At 36.3% G+C, this 20,816-nt stretch overlaps 1 protein-coding gene across 5 annotated transcripts in view; it reads left to right on the forward strand.

Annotated features, from left to right (window-relative positions):
- The window catches only part of LOC131062834 (coiled-coil domain-containing protein SCD2), a 197,152-nt gene that overhangs the window by 122,492 nt on the left and 53,844 nt on the right, over positions 1-20,816 (forward strand). For all 5 annotated transcript variants that reach the window (XR_009110966.2, XM_057996577.2, XM_057996579.2 and 2 more), the window contains exons 6-10: positions 10,307-10,356; positions 10,469-10,496; positions 11,999-12,073; positions 12,275-12,385; positions 12,484-12,544. Coding sequence is in view for 4 of the 5 variants with exons in the window: in XM_057996577.2 (XP_057852560.1) it covers positions 10,307-10,356; positions 10,469-10,496; positions 11,999-12,073; positions 12,275-12,385; positions 12,484-12,544 (325 nt within the window). In the remaining variant the exon portion in view is untranslated. The remainder of the gene's footprint in view (positions 1-10,306; positions 10,357-10,468; positions 10,497-11,998; positions 12,074-12,274; positions 12,386-12,483; positions 12,545-20,816) is intronic.

Below are 20,816 nucleotides of genomic sequence, written 5' to 3' on the forward strand. Positions count from 1 at the left end.
GATGTAATTTGAAACGTGTTTCGAAGATGGATTGAGGATTAAGCCAGTCCAAGGGCGAAGAAAAATTATACCCTGGGAAGCGTGCCGTAGAATAAAATTTTCAAAATTTGACAAAAAAATTATGTAATGGTCCTTCATTTTTGAAAACAAAAATGAGGATAACAACTAGCTCTGACTGGGGAATTCTTTCATTTATCCTTCAAGATTGTGAAAGAAAAGAAACCAGATCTCTAAGTGCCTTCCTCTTATCCATTGGGCCACAGAGTCAATCAACGCGAAAACAAACAAACAAAAAGACAAAAAGAAAAAAGAAAAAGATATAAACATTATTTACAAGAAGTTACCTCGAACTTCCATTCAAAGTAATGCTTCAAATGTTGGCCATTATAGGGCAGTGCAAATGGTGTACCATCACGATAAGCCAAGATAAAACTATCTTCTCCAGCAATACAGTGAATAGTGAAGGGTCCTCGCCAAAGAGAATCAAATTTTCCATGTAAACCTTTCGGTTCCCTTCGCTTATCCCAAAGCAACACACAATCACCCACTTGGAATCCTCTTTGCTTTGCTTTTTTGTCAAAAAAGACTTTGACTTGTTGTTGGTGCTGAGTGATCCGGTCCACCACTTGTATTCTTTGTTCTTCCAACTGAGAAAGGTACATGATCCTCTTGTCTAAAGCATTCTTAAAAGTTTGATCTTCAATTGCTTTAGCCAATTTCAGAGCAAGAAGTTCCAAAGTGATGGGTATTTTTGCATTGACCCCATAAAGAAGCTGAAATGGTGACATACCAATAGCCCTTTTGGGTGTAATTTTGTCTGCCCATAAAGCATCATAAAGAGCCTTATGCCAAGACCTTTGGTTCTCTTCCACAAGCTTGCAAATAATGGTAATCAAATTCTTGTTACTCGATTCCACCTGACCATTACCTCGAGGATAATAATCGGATGAATGAGTTAATAAAATACCATATTCAAAGCAAAATTGTGTAATTTTAGAGGAAGAAAATGTGGTTGCATTATCAGTCACGATCTTGTGTGGAACACCAAATCTGGAAATAATATTCTCCTTGAGGAATCTGCATACTATTTCAGAAGTAGCATTCTTTATCGGTATTGCTTCCACCCATTTGGTGAAGTAGTCTGTAGCAGTAAGAACATACGAATGACCTGCACTTGAAGAAGGATTGATCACACCAATGAAATCAATACCCCATTGCCGGAAAGGTTCTTCAACAATCACCGGTTTCAATGGTAACGCTGCAAGTTTTTGTTTGCCCACAAACTGCTGACATTGTATACATTTTTGCACCCATCTTAAAGCATCTTGAAAGAGTGTAGGCCAATAATACTTAGCTCTCAAAATTTTGTGAGCAGTCACTGGTGCAGAAAAATGACCACCACAAACCTTATCATGGAAAGATTCTAGCAATTTGGCTTGTTGTGCTTTGTCAACACAATAGAGGAAAGTACCATCAATTGCTCTTTTGTACAAACCAGTATCCCATAATACAAAGTTCACAGCTTTCAGCTTGATACTCCTCTTTTCCTTGAACGACAAATGTTGTGGACATTCACCATAAGTCAAGAAAAATGCTATTTTAGAAAACCATTCATCATTAGTACTCACAAACAACACCTTGGGAAGATCTTCAGAATCATCCAATTCTTGCTCCTCTGGAATCCCTTCCGCCATGAGCTAACAAAGTCCTCTTCCCCGAACAAGCTTTGTAGGCCTAATCTCCAAATCATACTCTTGGATTTTGGCAATCCAATTCCCTCTTTTTGTGCCAAACTCCTGTTGTGTCAAGATAGACTTGACTGATGTATTAGGAACTAACACAACAATATGAGAATTCAGTATGTAAAAACGAAAATTCTTGACTGCTTCAACAACCGCATAGGCATTCTTCTCAATAGAGGAATACTTGAGTTTATGAGACTTTAAAGGACAACTCATGAAAGCAATAGGAGATTAAATCTCCTCTTAATTCTTCTGCATTAGAATAGCAAACATAGTATGCTCGGAAGCATAACTATACATGATAAACTCCTTGGTGTAGTTGGGACATACCAACACAGGCGTGTGAGCAATTGCATCCTTGATTTCATTGAATGCAGCTTTTCCTTTTGAATTGCAGCGAAAAATGGTCTTTCCTTTCATCATATCCACGATATGACGAGTCTTCTCTGCAAAGTCAGGAATGAATCTCCGCAGAAAATTTACCTTACCAAAGAAGGAATGAACAATGGTCTTACTGGATGATAGAGGAAGAGTTTGAATAGATTTAACCCTTTCAGGATCAATTTTTATCCCCTCCTTGGAAACAATATGACCAAGAAGTTCTCCCTCGGTCACCCCAAAAACTGACTTCTTGGGATTAAGAGAGATGTCATGCTTGCGACATCTTTCAAGTACATCTTTTAGGTGAAAAAGATGATTCTCCCGGTCTTTGGAAAAAACAGTAAGATCATCAAGATATACTACAATATATCTTCCCACGGTACCACAGAAGGCCAAGTCCATAGCTCATTGGAAAGTAGCTCCTGCATTGATCAACCCAAAAGGCATTCTACAGTAGGCAAACGTACCCCATGGAGTAGTGAATGCAGTCTTATGCTGATCAGATTTACTAACCTCAATTTGATTATATCCTGAAAATCCATTTAACATAGATAGCATTTCAGATCCTGTCATTGTTTGCAAAACTTGATCCATGATTGGCAATGGATAGTTATCCTTGAGTGACAATTGGTTAAGATTTCTGAAATCAACACAGATACGTATTTCTCCATTCTTCTTACGCACTGGAACTATATTTGCCAACCATGTTGAATGATGGATGGGAAAGATAATCCGGGCATCACGCATTTTTTGAATCTCAAAAAGAATGGTACCTGAAATTTTTGGATTATACTGGCGCTGCTTTTGTCTAAAGAGAACTGCACCAAGCTTGAGGGGAATGTCATGCTGCACCTCCTCGGGTTGAAAAGATTTAAGATCATCGTATGAATATGCCAAGACATCACGGTATTGGCGCAAAAGCTGAATAAACTGATCTCTTTCATCCGAAGTGCAGTTATTGCCAATATTGACAAATTTGAGCTCTTCATCTGAGCCAATATTATATTTCTCATAGCTCATAGGAGAATCAACACTTTCATGTTGCTGTCTCTTGATATAATGATCATGTTGATCGAAAAGTTTTTCAAGAGAAACCAACCCCTTGGGAATTTTATTTCCTTTCAGCTGAAGAATATTTTCATCTGATTCGGATGATGTTTCAAACATTGAATTTGATGACAAAGAAGAAGGAGAATTACTCCCTTTGAAGTATAGGTTGTTGAAACCATCTTCTGCTTGCAGGAAGTTATTAATCTGCTTATCATCATTGAAAATCTGCCAATGATCCCAATTGTCAGGCACACTGGGTCTACAAATTAATTCAATAATGTATTTATCTTGACCAAAGTCAAGATGGGGAACCAACAAAGTAGCTGAAACAAGGGAATCAGCCCTGTCATTGTACTCACGAGGCACAACTGAGATGCTAAAAGCATCAAAATCTTCAATATTTTCCCATACCAAATTACGATAATGCTTGATTCTATCATTTCTAGTCTGATATATACTCCTTACTTGATAAACTACTAATTTTTTAGATTCCTCTTTTCAATGCAACGCTCATTCCTAACAAAAGCGACTCATATTCAGCCGTATTGTTAGTATTAGCGAATTGCAGTTTGAAGGAATAAGGGAAGAACTCTCCCTTACGAGATATGAGAACTATGCCAGCTCCGGATCCATTTGTAATGCAGCTACCATCAAACTCAAGAGTCCACACATCATTTGAATTGTCATTTTCATTGGAACGACTAGTGCTACCTTCATCCAAAATGGATGCATTATGAAAAGAAAAGTTGTCATCTTCCTCCATAGGAGAAGATGAACTCTCGTCTTTGTGTAGGAGAAAAGTGAAACTCTTTTTGTTGAGTAGATAGTGGAGTATTTTCATCAGCAACAAGAGATGAAGCTTCTTCAACCATGATATATGAACTTGAAGATCCATCTTCCGATGCTTGGTCTTGCTCAATATCAACGAATTTTTCATTTGCTGAAAGTAGTGAAATGTCGGAGCTGCTAGAAGGGCAATCTTCAGCGAACTCCGAGATTTCATCTATATGAAGATAATAATTCCCGAAACCTGAAGATTCAAAAAGAATTTGAGTATGGGCATCATTAGACTTGACAACCATGTACTTGGTTTCTCTTTCAGGAACTAACTTCTGCACAATACCTTTGGTAGGTATTCTTGCTTCAATCATATACATGTTGAGTTCTCCTCCAACATCCTTGCAAAAATTATGGCCAAGTAACATTCCATATGACGTAGGAACATCGGCTACCAAAACAATCATCTTTACTTTATTATCTGGGAAAGCTGCAAATGCAAATTGAGCATCCTTGATTTGCCCAATAAGAGGCACTTGTTTGTTTTCCATGGAATAACAATGACCAAAAGTTTTGGTCAAGGTCAGCCCCAAAGCTTGAGCAACTTTAGCGGGCATGACATTATCAGAAGCACTAGAATCCAAGACACAATTGCTCAATTGAAAACCATTGATCAACAGGGAAATATAAAAGGGTTCTATCTTTCCCGAAGTAGCTGATGGAATGGATACCAAATGATTGGGCAAATTCTTGGGTTCTTGAGGGGTGGTATTTTCTAGTATAGGACAAGTCTTAAAACTATGAGTTAAGCTAATGCATGAAAATAAAAGAATGAGTTTTTACAACTAGTCCTAATGAGGTACCCATGTACAAATTAAAAAATTTCTCACAACTAGAGAAAAGGAGAAAACCCCACGAGGAAAAAATTCTCTCCAAAAAGGAGATGTAAAATGTGAAGGAAGGACTCAATTAGACCCCTCAAAGGCAATTTCTTTCACCTCAAGCATCAACCGCAACTGTAGATAACGAGGTGACTCAAAAGGTTTAGTGAAGATGTCCAATTCGCTCCTCAATAAGAAAATATTCTAAGGAGAGATGATCACCATGGATGAGATGCCGAATGAAATGCATGTCTATCTTGATGTGCTTCATCCTTTGATGTTCAATTAGGTTGCATGCAATGCGAATTGCACTTTGGTTATCACACCAAAGAAGTGCGGGACTAATAAGTGGTAGACCGAAGAAGTGTGGGACTAATAGGTGGTAGACCAAATTTTTTCATACTTTATTGAAGTCACAAAACTTGTTGACTGGCAAGAACTATACCTTGATACTCAGCCTCAATGGATGATATTGCATTGTAGTTTGCTTCTTTCAAGACCAAGCAACTAGATTGGAATCAAGGCAAAAAATAAACCCAGAAGTGGACATCCATGAACATCACCTATCCAATTTTAGTCAGCGAAGCCTACTATCTTTGAAGATCTTGGCTTTAACTGAATGTCAAATTGTGAAGTTACCCTAATATAACTCAAAATGCATCCAAACGCCTTCCAATGACTCCCACAAGGATCACATGAAAAATAGGAGACAATACCAACAACAAAGGTGATATTAGGATGTATTGTCAAATGCAAGGGATTATCGACCAATTGTCTAGCCTCTATACAAAGTAGCATCAATGTTAGGTGTGTTGCAAGTGGCAATCAATGTGACACTTGACTGAAATGGTGTAGGGGTTGACTTACATTTAGCTATATTGAAATAATGAACCATATCAATGGCACACTTCTATTGATGAATGGAGATACCCTCAAAATATTAAAGAACCTAATGACCCAAAAAGAAATGTAGAAGTCCAAGATGTGTGATGTCAAAGTAATCCATTAATGAATATCATATATCTTGAGGCATGGAGGATGAGTTACTAGTGAGAATCAAATCATTGACGTATCATACCAGTATCAAAATATCAGCTCCATGTCTCTAAATATAGACTATCTGATTAGAGTGGCAACATATCAAAGAAAATGCAAGTAGGAAACCATCTATATTTTCATAACAAGCCCTAGAAGCTTGTTTGGGGTAATGTAAAGAACATCATAGCTTGCAAGAAAGAGAAGAATCCTAGTTGAATACTAGAGGTTGCTCCATGTAGATCTCATTAAGATCATCATGTAAGAATGGTGAATAGGTCAACCTTGAGACATAGCTAGAGAAATGAGAAGGTGTCTTGGTTGTAGGAGCAAATGTCTTGATGTAATCAATACCTTTAACCTACTCTTAGCAGAAATCCTTGTATCCCTCAATAGAACCATTCGTTGTGTACATGGTGCGATACACCCACTTGCATCAATCCATTTTTCTTCCTAGAGGAGAAAAACCAAATCCGTTTAATTCTTCATAAATGAAGAATACTCCTCATCCATAGCTTGATCCCACTCTAGAATACTTGAAGCCTTTGAAGAACTTTGCGGACTAGTAGATATAGCATGAATCAAAAGACTAGTACCAGAAAATTGAAAGCAAGTGCCATGAGAAGCCATAGGATCACTGGCTAAAGATCTAGCCTCCTGAATAGTAGTGCGGGCCTATAGGAAAAACATGACAGGGTGGAGGTAGTGGTACACAACCATAAAAAACCATCATCTGGAGTATCCTCCAATGCATAGTTAGCCTCATGAGATAAGGATGGTGGGGTAGGTGGTGAGGAAGAAGAGGATGTAGAATCTGACTGGGGAAGGACTCATCAAATTGTACATCTTTATGAAAGTAGACATCTCTTGTGATAGGATCAAACAATCGATAATCTTTCACATCCTGACAATAGCCAACAAAAATGAATGGTTGACTTTTCTTCGCCATCGCCTTATATTAACCATCTAGTATGAATGCCCAAGCCTCTCTATGAAATACCCTAAAGAAGGAAACATCATGCTTGATATTAGACCAAGCCTCCTCTATAGTGATATTCAAAACTACCTTGTGAGGAATGCAGTTTTGAATATAATCAGCACAATTGATTGCCTCAACCCAAAATGATGGAGCCATAGAACATGACTAAAGAAAACAATTGGCCATCTCCCTAAGTGATCTATTCTTGCATTTAGCAACACAATTCTATTGAGGAGTATAAGGATCCATAAATTGATGATATTACCATAGTGCAATAATCTTGAAATGCCTAGTTCACATTTTCCCTCATTATCTATGTGAATTTGTTGAATAGAATTTAATTGCTTATCCACAAACACCTTGAATGTCTTGAAACTGTTGAAGACATCACACTTTTAGCTGAAAAAATTTAGGAATATCAAAATATTATGAAGCCTCTAAAGGAGAATACTAAGCAAGCTCAAAACCAAAAAAAGGTGTATGTAGGTAGGTATAGGACATAGAGGGCATTGATGTTGCAACCTTATACAGAGGATTATAACAGTACAAAAAAATTAAAACCCAGGTTTTATTGTGCCTATAGGATTATACAAGGGATTGGGGAAGTTGCCTATGAGCTGGAGCTACTGGAGCATAGTAATATTCACAATGTATTCCATGTTTCTTGCCTTAAAAAAGTGTTGGGGCAGCATATTACACTGTTTACAAAGTAACCACCATTGGATGGAAAGGGCAAACATGTCTTGATTCCGCAAGCCAATATTAATGTCAAGAAGAAGAAACTTAGAAACATGATTATTTTGGAAAACTTGGTTCATTGGAAGGATTTGGTTGTAGAAGATGCCACATGGGAAGGAGAGCAGATTCTTGAGCGTCCAAAACTGCAAATTCTTGAGGACAATTATTTTCAAGGAGGGAGGATTGTAATCTCCCTTTCTTTGACCTAGGCATTCGAGGAAGTTCCATGACTTATTTTACTCTTGTAGGATAATCCAAGAAATTGAAAAGTGAATAATTTAATTAATTAAATTAAATTGCCTTAAAATAATATTTTGTGCAGATTTGTATTTAATTAATTTTTATAAAGTGACTTATGTTAGGTTCAAAAAGCAAAAATAATATCAGGTCACTTTACATGGGCCTAAATGATTATTATTTTATTAAAAGGTTAATTTAAAATGTAATTTTTAGAAAGTTCCTTAGGAGGTTATAAAAAGAGGATGAAGGAGCTTATTTGATCATCTCGCCCATTTTATATTCTCGTTGTGAGGTTTGGATTGTGTGTTCAATTCAAAACCCTAGAATGAAAACCTTAAGTGTAATTTAGCTTTTAAGATGAAAGAATTCTGCCTAGTCAAATTGGAGCTGGATTCATAAAGGATTCACAGTTGCATTTAATGGAGATATAGAGATATAGAGTTAAGTTGCCAGTTGTAGGTGTCATGAATTTATAGTTATAATTTATTGAGATTTGTTGGTAAATAATAAATTTGCAAATGCTGTGTACAAGGCAGTTTTGTGTGTGCAGTGTAAAAACAAATAAAAAATTATAATTTAACCTAGGTGGTACCATACATATTAGAAGCGGATGAGTTGATGCACATAAGCCTCCCTATTATTCAGTACAACCTACAACAGGGTCTTCAAGGGTCAACACAACTTACATGGAGTTGTAACACTTTAAAAGGCTGTTGTACACTTTATGGAGGCATCGTACTATTAATAAAGAGTCGTACTGATTCACAAGAGTGCCATACAGTCAAAAAGGGAAGTCTAAAATATTAAAGGCTATTGATTGGTCAATGTTGTACTTTCCAGCTAAGGTCAGCAATGATTCTCATGAATTTTGTGTTCTAATTTATGATTCTAATCTTTAATGGATGGGTTTCTGAATATGAATAAATCTGAAACAGAAAATTTGCATGTTTGATAAATGTTATTTGTGCATCAAAAATTTATATCAGAAGTTTTTGTTTGGAATTCCAATTGTAGTGTTCATTGTTTGTTAATCTATTATTGGTAAATCTTTCAATGTGTATATTTTATGCTTGAAATGCAAATGAAAACAATTTCTAAGCAAACCAACCAGCAAGATAATCTTATATTTAAATCAAAATTACTTCATGCAAAGTGTTTGATGAAATGCCCGAGTTAAAAATAAGAAATATTGCAAGTTTGAGGGCAAAAATCTTGATAGAATTATTACACAAAACCCTTCAAAGTAGATTTATTGATTGATTTTATGATTTTCAAAGTGTTTGATGAAATGCCTATGAGTTTGAGATGAAGTATGCACAGGTTTGTGGAAAAAATTGGTAGGGGTCATTATAGTTTGTAAGGATAAATAGGATAGGAAGCAAATTTTTTGAGTGTAAAAAAAAGCATGGAAAAGAAAATGGATTTTGAAATAACTATGAGCATGAATTATAATTGAAGCTAGAGATGCAAGAGAAAGATTTGGTGCAAGATAAAAATAGTGTGTATGGTTTGATGCCAATGTTAGGCTAGGAAATTGGACTATAAAAATAAAAACAGAAATGGAAATGCAAACCTTAAAATTGTATTCATTCCAAAAGAGGTTCAATGTACATATTTCTCAAATAAGAGTAACTACTAACTTCAATTTTCAGATAAGTATTTAGTACATTATCAAGATGACTATTTAAGTTGTGCAAGATAATAAAATACTATTAAACTATAACCTCTGATTATGTACATAATATTATAGAATCTGCGATATTAAGATGATTACAACTCTATGTGAATAATGGTTGGACAAAGCCACCAATAAATTCCTATTTAATAAACAATGTATGAGGTGAGTTGGTCATTCAACCCTACATGCTGACATATATCCCAATGCAATTCATTAATTAAAGATCTAGAGAGGGTCTAGTAAGATAAAATTACATCAACTTGAACATGCACTACTCACTTTTTTCTTTTGTTGGAACTTAAGCCTTGCCACAATGATTAATCTCTTGGCCCAGTAGACAAAGGCACTGGCTATTACTTTAGAGTTTAGACATATATGAATAAATTATTCCTTTTCGAAGCTAAATCATTGAGAAGTGTTTGACTAAACACAGAATGAGATATCATTTATGCTGTTCTTAAAACCTATCTCATTGAATTTACCAAGCCTTCAACACAGACCTTTCTAGTCAGCTATATACTATATGTAATTAATCTTTGCTCATATGCTCAAAATGTAGCAAAAGGATTATTTTTATATTTTTATACAAGGTGTGAAGGCACGATAAATGTCATACTTCTTAAACTTGTTTTTCAAATTCATTGATAAACAATCAATCTTTTCTTATGTATTTCTTGTGTATGTTTTAAAGTTCCAACTTTCATTTGCTTTAATCATGTTCTGCGAGAAAGCATATAGGTCTAAGCCTTACAGTGAATTTTGTGACATGCTTTGACGTTTTCATGAAATATATTTTTCTTACTAGGTTGCTTTGTTTGGAGAAAGTCTATCTTTAGATGCTGATTTGCTCAGCAAGTAAGTAATTGAAACTGCCAGCATTTGCACTTCAGAAATTTAAAGTATTATTCTATATTTAGAGAATGGAATGAGAAAGGTTTGAATGACGATTACAATAAATTGTTTGCAGAAAGGAGAAAGCATTGCAACAAAGAGAGGTAACTAGTATAAGTATCACATGCAAATGACCATATGCTTTTCATTTCTTAGGTTAAGTATGGATTGAATAGACAAAATTCATTTCTTGATTGGTAGATAAAGGTAACTATGCTTGAATTTTTCCTTTATGGTGTCTTTGATTGACAATAAATTAAAGATTGGTAGTATTTGGATTATCCTTTTACAAAAGAAATAAATAAATTATATGAATGTCCACAAGTGACCAAGATAGGTCAGTGGAAGTTAAAAATACAACTAGAGACTATAGCAAGATGGGGCCAATAGGAGGCTCCAAAGAAGGTGCAAACTATAATATAATTAAAGGAAAAACAAAAGATGGAAGGTATTCTAAAATGTGGGAGGTCAACCCAAACTAGGAAAGCCCAAGTCTTTTTAAAACTAAGAAATTCATGAACAACCATGATGAATAAAAAGTAGTCTATAAGTAGTCCAAATATTTAAGATAAAGGTCTCATTACTAAAGTAAATTCCACTTTTCTGGAAGGCATTAGATTCCTTGCTTGGAGAAGGTCTATCTTTAGAGGGTCATTTGCATAGAAAGTTAATGAAACCATCACTAGTTTTACTTCAGAGATTTTAAAGTCCTATTCTATATTTAGGAAATGGAATAAGAAAGGTTTGGCTTTGGATGATAGTTGGAATAAAAAAGCATTGTACAAAGGAGGTAGAATTGCAAAAAAGAGTTGTAAATGATCATATGCTTTCATTTCATAGGTTAAGTGTAGTGTCCCCAAATAGGAATTTTTGTATATTTTCTGATTTTTGATGCAAAAGACAAACTAGAACAAAAAAACTGGAACTAATTGCTGGACACTTGTTATCTAACTCTCTATGGCTGGAACTTAACTTCAACTTCACACTAACAGAAAAATAAAACTTGTAGATAATAAATAATCCATAAGAAAGAGGTATTAAATGTCGGATATGAAATGGTCAGCCAACTAATCACTCTTTGACATGAAATTACTCTCAGATTAGTCAAATCTGTCATACACGAATAGCAATGCTGATATAACTTAAAACCCCAAATGCCAACAAACATTCAATAATGGAATTCTAGGGTATTAAACTTATTAGGTCTAAATTAAGTACCAAATTATTACCTTCAAAATGTATTTATTTAATTTGTAACTTACTGGAGCAACTTAAAAGGGATGATATGCACAATTTTAGACTCACAATATTTGAGTTTTGGCCTAGAATACTGAATGAACAACTGCCACAATATAGAAACCCTTTAAGATGTATCACTATCTGTGTCTTCTTAAACTGTTATCTTTTCAACTATCTTTAAAAAAGATGAAAAATTGTGCTAAATATGTCCTTTTTTGCAGATTTAGGTAATATGTCTTTGGCATTTAGGGGAATAAATACATTGATAAAAATAAGACACGTCAAGCACTTCTTGTCCTCATGGTAAATAGTGATAAACATATTGAGGTTTTTGTTGTATGGTGAGAATTAAAAAAAATTCTTGCAGGATGCTCTTAAAGCCGAGAAACGAGCAATAAATGATAAAGATGATAGAATAACAGTGCTTCGTTTGAAAGTGGAGGTAATTCCTATTTCAGAAAAATAAACAGTGGATAGTAAAACATAAAATTGATTTTGATGAAGGAATATTTTCCAGATCCTTGATTTATAGCATAGCGAAAGGTCTTTATTTCAATGATGACATGTTTTCTCATGCTTTTATTAATTATGTGATTTCTATTGAAGGCTAAATGAATATCTTTACTGATCTGTTACAGCCCAGACTGTAAAAGGTGAAGCATTAGAAAGTGTTCAACAAGCACAAGAAGTAGAAGCAGAGGCGAATCTATTATGGCTTATGATGCAAAGAATGATTTTAACACAAGAAGAGATGGTTTGCTAGTTATTGAATATCTTAAATGATTTCATGGATTAAGGTTGTTTTTGCTAGTAGTTTTGGTCAGAATCTAATGTTTTGTAGTTATTGATTAGGAAGAAGTGGTTCTCAAGAGGTGCTGGCTTGCTCGTTACTGGGGTCTAGCTTTTCACCATGGTAAGCTTCTATCCTCAGCTTTGTTTTCTTGGCTTTCAAATATTGAGTTTTCTTGATTATATAAAACAAAAACTAATGACCATCTTCTTCCTATCTTACATTTTTTCACATTAGTGCGGTTGATGATTGATGTACATGTTATCTTGTGTTGTCTTGTCTGATTTATTATCAACTGGCTCTAGAAAGTCTTAGTTATAGCTTAAAAACATGGATGTTAGGTGGAAAATCCTTCATCTTTACCATATTTTATTTTTGATTTATATATTTTTATGAGGGGAATGCATAAGGAAAATAAATAGAAAGTGCATGCCATGATTGTCCCAAAATAAAGTTGCTAATTGAGGCATCATTCTTTGTTTTCATTTGTTAGCATCTTCAAAAAAAATTCTTATGTCTTATTGTTGTGATGTATTCACACATCGCCCCATTGCAAATGGGGACCCCTACTTTTTGCTTTCTAGGGTTTGTTTTCTAGGTCTTTTAGGGTTTTGTCTATTAGCCTTTGCATGATGAGTGTTGTCAGGGGGATTACTGGATAGCAGGCTCTGCTTGAGCTAGGTTGAGTCAGTAGATGCTCCAGGTTAGGGTTTCTTTGAAAGTCTTCCTTAGGGCCTGGTTTTGCTTTTGTTGCTAATTGTGTCTTGCTTGGTGAGTAAGTATCATTCTTGAAGGTCCGAGCTAGGTCAACTTGGTGAGTGATGAAGTCTGGAATGTCATCCTGATCTTCAAATGCCCTGAAATTTGGCTGTCTGGAATGTCCTGATCCTGAAATTTGACCAAGTCTGGAAAACTGAAGAATCCTCCAAAAACTAGATTTTGCAATATGACTCCTGAAGGTCCGAAACCACTCTCAAACATCCTGACAGTATATATGGAATATAACTTAAAGTATAAGAAAGAAGAAAGATATTCCATAAAATGATCCTGACAAAGAGACTAAAAATCAAGAATTTCGCTCTGGACCCTTCCAAAGGGTCCAGAGCGAAATTCTCCATAAGACATTCTACTTTGACTAAAACCTAGAACTAACGCATTCCTAGGCTTGAATGAAGGTAAAAACGCTTGTTTGAATGAGGAAATGTGAAAATGAAGTCAGGATTTGAGCCCAAGGATGATTTTCGCTCCTGACCCTTCCAAAGGGTCCAGAGAGAAATTCATTTTTCTCCACTTTGCTCTTTGACATGACCAAGTTTGTTGACTTCTGGGGCGTGATGGGAAGGTTTTGATGCACATTTGTCCTTGAGAGGAGATTTGAGGTGACAAAATGATGGAAACTAGCCTAAAGTAGGAATTTCGCTCCTGACCCTTCCAAAGGGTCCAGAGCGAAATTCTTGAAAACCTCATTTTCTCCCTTGTTTAGACCAACGTTCTAGTTTTGAGGTGATGGGATGTGAAAATGTGAAGGATTTTGGCCAAGATTAGGAATTTCGCTCCTGACCCTTCCAAAGGGTCCAGAGCGAAATTCTTGAAAATGCTCATTTTTCTTTTAGCCAAAGTCAGGACCAAGGTGGAAATGAAAGGAAAGTAGTCTATGTTTGCCTCCCAAGGAAGATTAGAGTTTGAAAAGTCAAGAATCAAGGTCAAAACATGATTTTCGCTCTTGACCCTTCCAGAGGGTCTAGAGCAAAAATCCTTATATCTCTTGTTTTCTTCCTTGTTTTTGCTAGGCGTTGGCATGATGAAGGAGGAATTAGTATGTTCTTGCCCTAAGAGGGAGTGGGATGCTTTAGAAAATCAAGTTTTTGCCTAGGAGATGAATTTCGCTCCTGACCCTTCCAAAGGGTCCAGAGCGAAATTCATTAGATACTTCATTTGCTCTCTTGTTTTAGCTTGAAACCTTGCTCCTTGGATGAAGAATGATCTATGTTTGCTCCCAAATGAGATTGACGGTTTGAAAATTGAACAAACAAGCCCAAATCATGATTTTCGCTCCTGACCCTTCCAAAGGGTCCAGAGCGAAAATCTTCTTAGACCTCATTCCCTTCCTTGTTTGACCAAATTTTGATTTGCAAGGTATCTTGAAAGGAAGAATGGACATGTTTGGCCTTTGGAAATGTTTGAAAGCATTGAAAAATGAAGGATTTTAGCCAAGAGGGTGAATTTCGCTCCTGACCCTTCCAAAGGGTCCAAGGCGAAATTCTTGGAAACTCATATTTTCTTCTTGGAGATGGTCAAATTCTTGAGTTTTATGGCATGGTTAGAAGGACTTTGATGTGTTCTTGCCTTTAAATATTGGATTGAGGTAATGGAGTAGTCAAAACAAGCTCAAAATAGGAAATTCGCTCTTGACCCTTCCAAAGGGTCTAGAGCGAAATTCCTAAAATCTCTTATTTTCCTAGCAAAGTCAAGTCAAACTTGGGTTTTTGTAGCTTGGATGGGTGAGAAGTGTTTTCTTGCCTTTCAAGGTGGATTTAAGGTGGAGCCCAAAGGGTCGTACGGTGGTGAGGAGGGTGTACGGTGTGGCCACAGGAGGTTGTACAGTGGTGAGGGAGGTGTGCGGTGGGGCCAAAGAAGGTTGTACGGTGGTGAGAAGGGGAGGGGTGGTAGCATGGTGTGTGACTATGAAGATGCAGAGGTACGGTGAGCTTCAGCAGTTGTGTGGTGACCTTCCGGAGTAATGGATTCTGAATATTAGGAGTCCTCCTTATGCATGTAAACTAGATTAACAGGGACGCAGAGAAAGTAAACAATGATAAAATTCAAGATTTGCTAGATCCGGAATGAGTACAATGACAGAATAGGATGAGAGGTGAACCTCACCGAAACTGTAAATACCAAATAGGGAGGGTCTTTCACCTCCGAAACGGCGGATAACAGAACTCCAACAAGAATTCGCACAATAGAGAAAAGATACCAAAAATTCGCATACCTACAACAATGACTAACATGGCCATATATATGGGCTCCGGGAAACTTCCCGAAGGGTTACAAACGGGCCGACACGACCAACCAAAACTTGTCTAATCTAATTAAATAAAAGGGCCCGAAAGATTTGTTATTAAATTTGGAGCCTTACAACAAAATAACTAGATTTATTATTTAATTATATCGGGGACATCACATCGGATCTGCCTATAAGTTTTGAAAAAACCTTGATGGCCAGCAAGAGGAATGTCATGAAAAGTCTATAATACCTTCTCCTTCAACTTAGATTCAGGTAGAAGAAGGATCCTACCCTTGTACATAATCAATCCATCAACAAATCTGTACTTTTCATCATGAAAAGTGCCCTCAATAATGCTGGTTGCAAACTAATTTTTGGCATAATCAGCAAGCAACAAGTCCCTTCAATCAGCTGTAAGCTCACTCATAGAGCTCAAATGGGGTCTTCGGGAAAGAGCATCTGCCACTATGTTGTTCTTCCCTTGGACATACTCAATGTCAAAGTCATAAGCTTGAAGCTTACCAACCCACTTGTGCTGCCTCTCTTTCAAATCCCTTTGGTGCATGAAATGTTTAAGACTGTTGTGATCAGTCTTAACCACAAACTTACTCACCACTAGATATTGCCTGAACTTCACAAGAGCATGCATGATGGCAAGCATCTCTTTGTCATAGATGGAGTACAATCTTTTCTCTCCGCCTAATTTTTTGTTGTCAAAGACAATAGGGTGCTTGTCTTGCATGAGGACTGCACCAACGCCTTCACCATGTTGTCCTCATTTATGTTTTCTAAAATGAAGGACCATTACATGAAATTTTTGTCAAAAAATGAAAATTTTACTGTATGGCATGCTTCCCGAGGCATAATTTCACCTAATCCTTGGATTGGCTTAATGCTCAGTCCATCCTCGAACCACTTTTCGAATTTCGTCGCATTCTGGGTTCGTTTGCTATGTCTTTCTTTCAATTTCAGCTTTTTTCTCTCTAACTGTAGGTGAGAAATTTTCCTCGAATTGCGAGTTTTAATGATTTCCTTTGTTTTAGTCTTTGTAGGGAAATTTTTGGCTAATTACAAGTGCACTTTATTGAAAAAGAACTTGTAACTTACTTTTTATTTTCCCCTTGATGCTTTTTGGTTTTTTAAGTCATAATAGGGATTTTTTGGATGAGTTACAAGTTAATTTTAAATTGCATATTTATAAATAACTTGTAATTCTTTTCTAAAACCCCTATTTTACTTGTTGCAGCTGTTCATAAAATTACAAAACTTGTTGGTGAAGGGAGTAATCCTACAAGTTCTTCCAGTTCCCAAGAACCAATTCATGGAGTTGAGAGAGCTGCCCAGAAAGTACAAGCATTGGATTCTTGGGTGGATCAACTTCATGATCTATGTGCACAAGTGCTGAAAGTCATTTTCCAAATGTCTAAGTTGGAGACTGTTGAAGAGAAATTGAATCATACCTCCGACACTTTCAAACAGAATCTGGAAAGGGTTGAAGGTAGTTTGACAATCTGGTGCACCATGCCCCAACAACAGTTCAGTGTTCTTTAGGAGCATGCCATTATTTCTTCCAAGGTCATGTACTTGGAATTTGAAGAACTTCTGGAGAATAAAGCCCTTGTTCTCAAATCCCTCATTGAGGAGATTGATGATGCAATGAGATTGCGGGTTGAAGTATTCCAAGGTATTGTTTCCCATTGTGAGAAGACCTCTTGCAACATAATGAGTCGGAATGGATAGCTAATACCAGAAGAAGAAGTTCTTGCAGATCTATAGATGAGGATTCATAATGAATGGAGGAGCGAACAATTCTCAACTGCTTCAATTCAGGTTCTGATGAAACATCAAATCTTTTTGCACGAATTCCAGTCCATCTTGGAGAGGAACGATTCTATCCTTCTTCGATGCCATGATATCATTGTGAAGACCATGGTTGTTGCCAAGAACACCCACGAACCGAATCCTGCTGAGCTACGAATGATCATCCAAAAGTTCGAAGGATTCATGTCTTCACACACTGCAGCTTAAGTGTTTTTCAACACTTAGTTGTATTTTTCCAGAATTGTAATCTCTTAGTTGTAGTTTTTCTTTTGACAGGTTACATGTAAAAGCCTTTTGTAAATTGCAAGTTAAGTCTTTACTTGCACTTTTGTAATTACATGTAAGGCAACTACAAGTTGTGTTCAGTTAGGATTGCAGTTGGAATAAGTCTTAGTTAGTTATTGAATAAGTCTTGGTGGTTGAGAGAATCTCTCAAGTTAGTTAGGATCCTCCCACCTTTTTGTCAAGGCTCCTCTTCTATAAATACTTGAGGGGTCTATTGTAATCTTTATCTTTTTGAAAGGAAGCAAAAAATCTGCCAAATTTGCAACAAAGAAGTCTTTGAGCTTTTATGTGTAAATTGAAGAATTGAAAGGAATAAAAGAAAATTGCTCAAGATTTGAGACTTTGTGCTTCATTCTTGAGTTTGTGTTCCATATTACCTTTCTTGCAAGTGTTTCTTTGAGAACTTAATCGAAACTGATTTGCAGTCTTTGAGGTGCAAGTATTGGAGATTAATTTAGTTAAAGTAGAAGTTCTATTAGGAAAAAGCTGTAAGACTTTGTGGTTACACTTGTTCTTAATAGAGTTTAGAAGTAAGTAGATTTTATGAGAAATAGCTATGAGTCTTTGAGCTCACACATGTTCTTGCTGTCTTGTGTAGAAATAATAAGATATTTCAGTCTTTGTGCTGTTATAATTTGTTCTTAATAAAATTAGTATAGAAAAGGGTAGATAGGACTTCATATAATCAAGACTTTGAGCTTGATATTGCTGTCCCGTCCTGAAGGAAGTGACGGAAGTCTTTGAGCTTTCAGGAAACTTCATTTCCTTTCTCTCATTTCATTTCGAAAGTTGTTACTGCTGTTTTATATCAAATCGCTATCACTTTTCTGTGAAGAGAAAAGGATATTGCCTTTCTTGAAAGAAGAAGAAAGGCTGTTGTCCCATCCCATTTTATTTTTAAGCTTTAGATAGATAGGGGGAGCCTTCCCTTAATTAGGAGAGTTTTACTCACACACTGTGGTTGAAACCACAATTTTGTATATTTCCCCAAGTGTACAAAAGTTTCAACCAACAATTTTTGGCAACTCTGCTAGGGATATGAACGCATATGGAAGCCTCATGCTTTCGTTTGAAGACTAGTGTCTTGCTGATTTTTTTTTTTTTTAAAAAGGGAATAACTTTTCTTGGGTTTCTTGCTGATAAGAGATTGGAAATATGTAACGTCCCCACTTTGAAATAAAATTTAATAATAAATGATAATAATAAAATTAAAATATTTAAAATTAAATTAAAATATAAAATAATATAATTAAATATGATTAATTAAAAATTAATTAAGTTAATGAAAAGTCAAAAGACATGAAAGGAAAAGTTGTGACTCCCTCAACAATGAGATATAAAAGGGAGAAGAGAACCTCACATGAGAGGGGGCATAATTTGGAAATGAGAAGTGCAGATCTAATTTAAATAAAAAGTGCATATCTGATTATGAGAGGTTGTGTCCCTTTCAAAGGGCAGAAATAATGAAGAGTTGCACTCTATCAAAGGGAATGGTGAAAGGGTGTGTCTCTTGCCAAAGGGCATACATGATGAAGAGGTGTGACCTCTCCCTCACATTGAGAGATATAAAGGAAAGGAATCAAAAGCATCTAGTAAGAGCACCATGGATCAGATCAGATCAGAACTGTTATTAAGTTACACGCAGTAACATCCTTGTTTTTGGTGGTATGCATGGGGATGTGTTTAATAAGTATCCTTAATATTAAATATATGAAGCCCAATAATGTTCTTATGCAGAATTAATTGTAATACTAATATGTATGATAGTCATACTTAATTTCATATACGTATTCACAATACATAAGAAATATATATACTTATAGTCTAAATCATGTTATTACTTTCTGTATTTAAGAAGATGGGATTGAGATGTTCGAAAGAGGGGCAGTCTAAATCCAAGCAATAGGTTAAGTCCCAAGGTAGGGTGGGGATCTGTTGTGACCATTTCACACATCGCCCCATCGCAAATGGGGACCCCCTCTTTTTCGCTTGTTTTCGCTTTCGTTTTTAGGGTTTTGTTAGTCCGTTAGTTGTCTGGATTTAGGGCTAAGCCTTAGGGTTTTAAATCTTGCCTTTTCAAGCCAAAATCCAGTCATTTTTGAGAGCTTTTGAGCTTTCTTTTCTAGAATGCAAATTTTGAATGCAATGATTTCGCCAAAATGGTCTAATTTTCAATTGAAATGTTCATGCAGAGCTTAAACTTGTTTAAATGATGATCGTCAATGTGAATTTTTGTCTGATTGAATATTTTGACCAAATTTTGACTTTTTTGAAGTTTGATCCTGGGCATTGGAATTGATTTGTTTTCGCCTCGTGAAGTGTTAAAATGTGAAAAATCTTGTTATTTTGGCCTGTAGGAGCAAAATCGCTCCTGTCCCTCAGTGAAGGACGGGAGCTCATTTTCAGATATCTCATCATTCTTGCAGAGTCCGGACAAATTTTACGTTTGAAGTGATAGAGAACGACAAGATCTTTCATTTGAATATAAATTGAAGATTTTCATGAGCGCAGAAAGGCCTCCAGGAGGAAAATCGCTCCTGTCCCTCAGTGAAGGACCGGAGCTACAATTCAAATTTTGCCTTGTCCTTGCAAGATTTTGAAAACTTTATGATTTGAGGACGTCCAAAGGAAGGTGCTTTGCCAAATGAATATAATTTGAGATGCAAAAACGAAGGAGAATGACCTATATTGACCAAATCGCTCCTGTCCCTCTCCAAGGGACCAGGGCGAGGTACCTTGTAGCTCTCGTCCCTCTCCCAGGGACTAGAGCGATTTCCTTCATTATGCAAAATCCAGACAAAGGTCAAGGAAAGTTTACGTTCAAAAACAAGGGAAAACATGAGATGAACGCATTGAATATAAATTGAAGATTTTTGGGACGTCCATAACAGTGTTAAATGCCTAGTTCGCTCCTGTCCCTCAGGAAGGGACCAGAGCGATTTTTGATATAATTGCTTTTCTTGCAAAGTTACAGATGATGTCGAGGCATGGACGAACGGAGTGAAGAGGGACGAATCCGTTGAATATAAACTTGGAACCTGGCAAAGTGAGGTAGTGGCCACAAGGGAAGGATCGCTCCTGTCCCTCTCCAAGGGACCAGGGCGATACATTGATGATAATACTCCCTACGCAAGTTCAAGGTCGTTCCTCCGAAGTTCAAGGTCGACACAAGTCAAGACAAGGTGGCGAGGGACATTTCAAGGCGTCTTCATCATGCGCAAACACTCAAAGGACGTTAAAATGAAGAAATTGACACCCTATAACATAGATCGCTCCTGTCCC

The sequence above is a fragment of the Cryptomeria japonica genome, chromosome 10 (genome assembly GCF_030272615.1).
Source record: "Cryptomeria japonica chromosome 10, Sugi_1.0, whole genome shotgun sequence".
Classification (NCBI taxonomy): domain Eukaryota; kingdom Viridiplantae; phylum Streptophyta; class Pinopsida; order Cupressales; family Cupressaceae; genus Cryptomeria; species Cryptomeria japonica.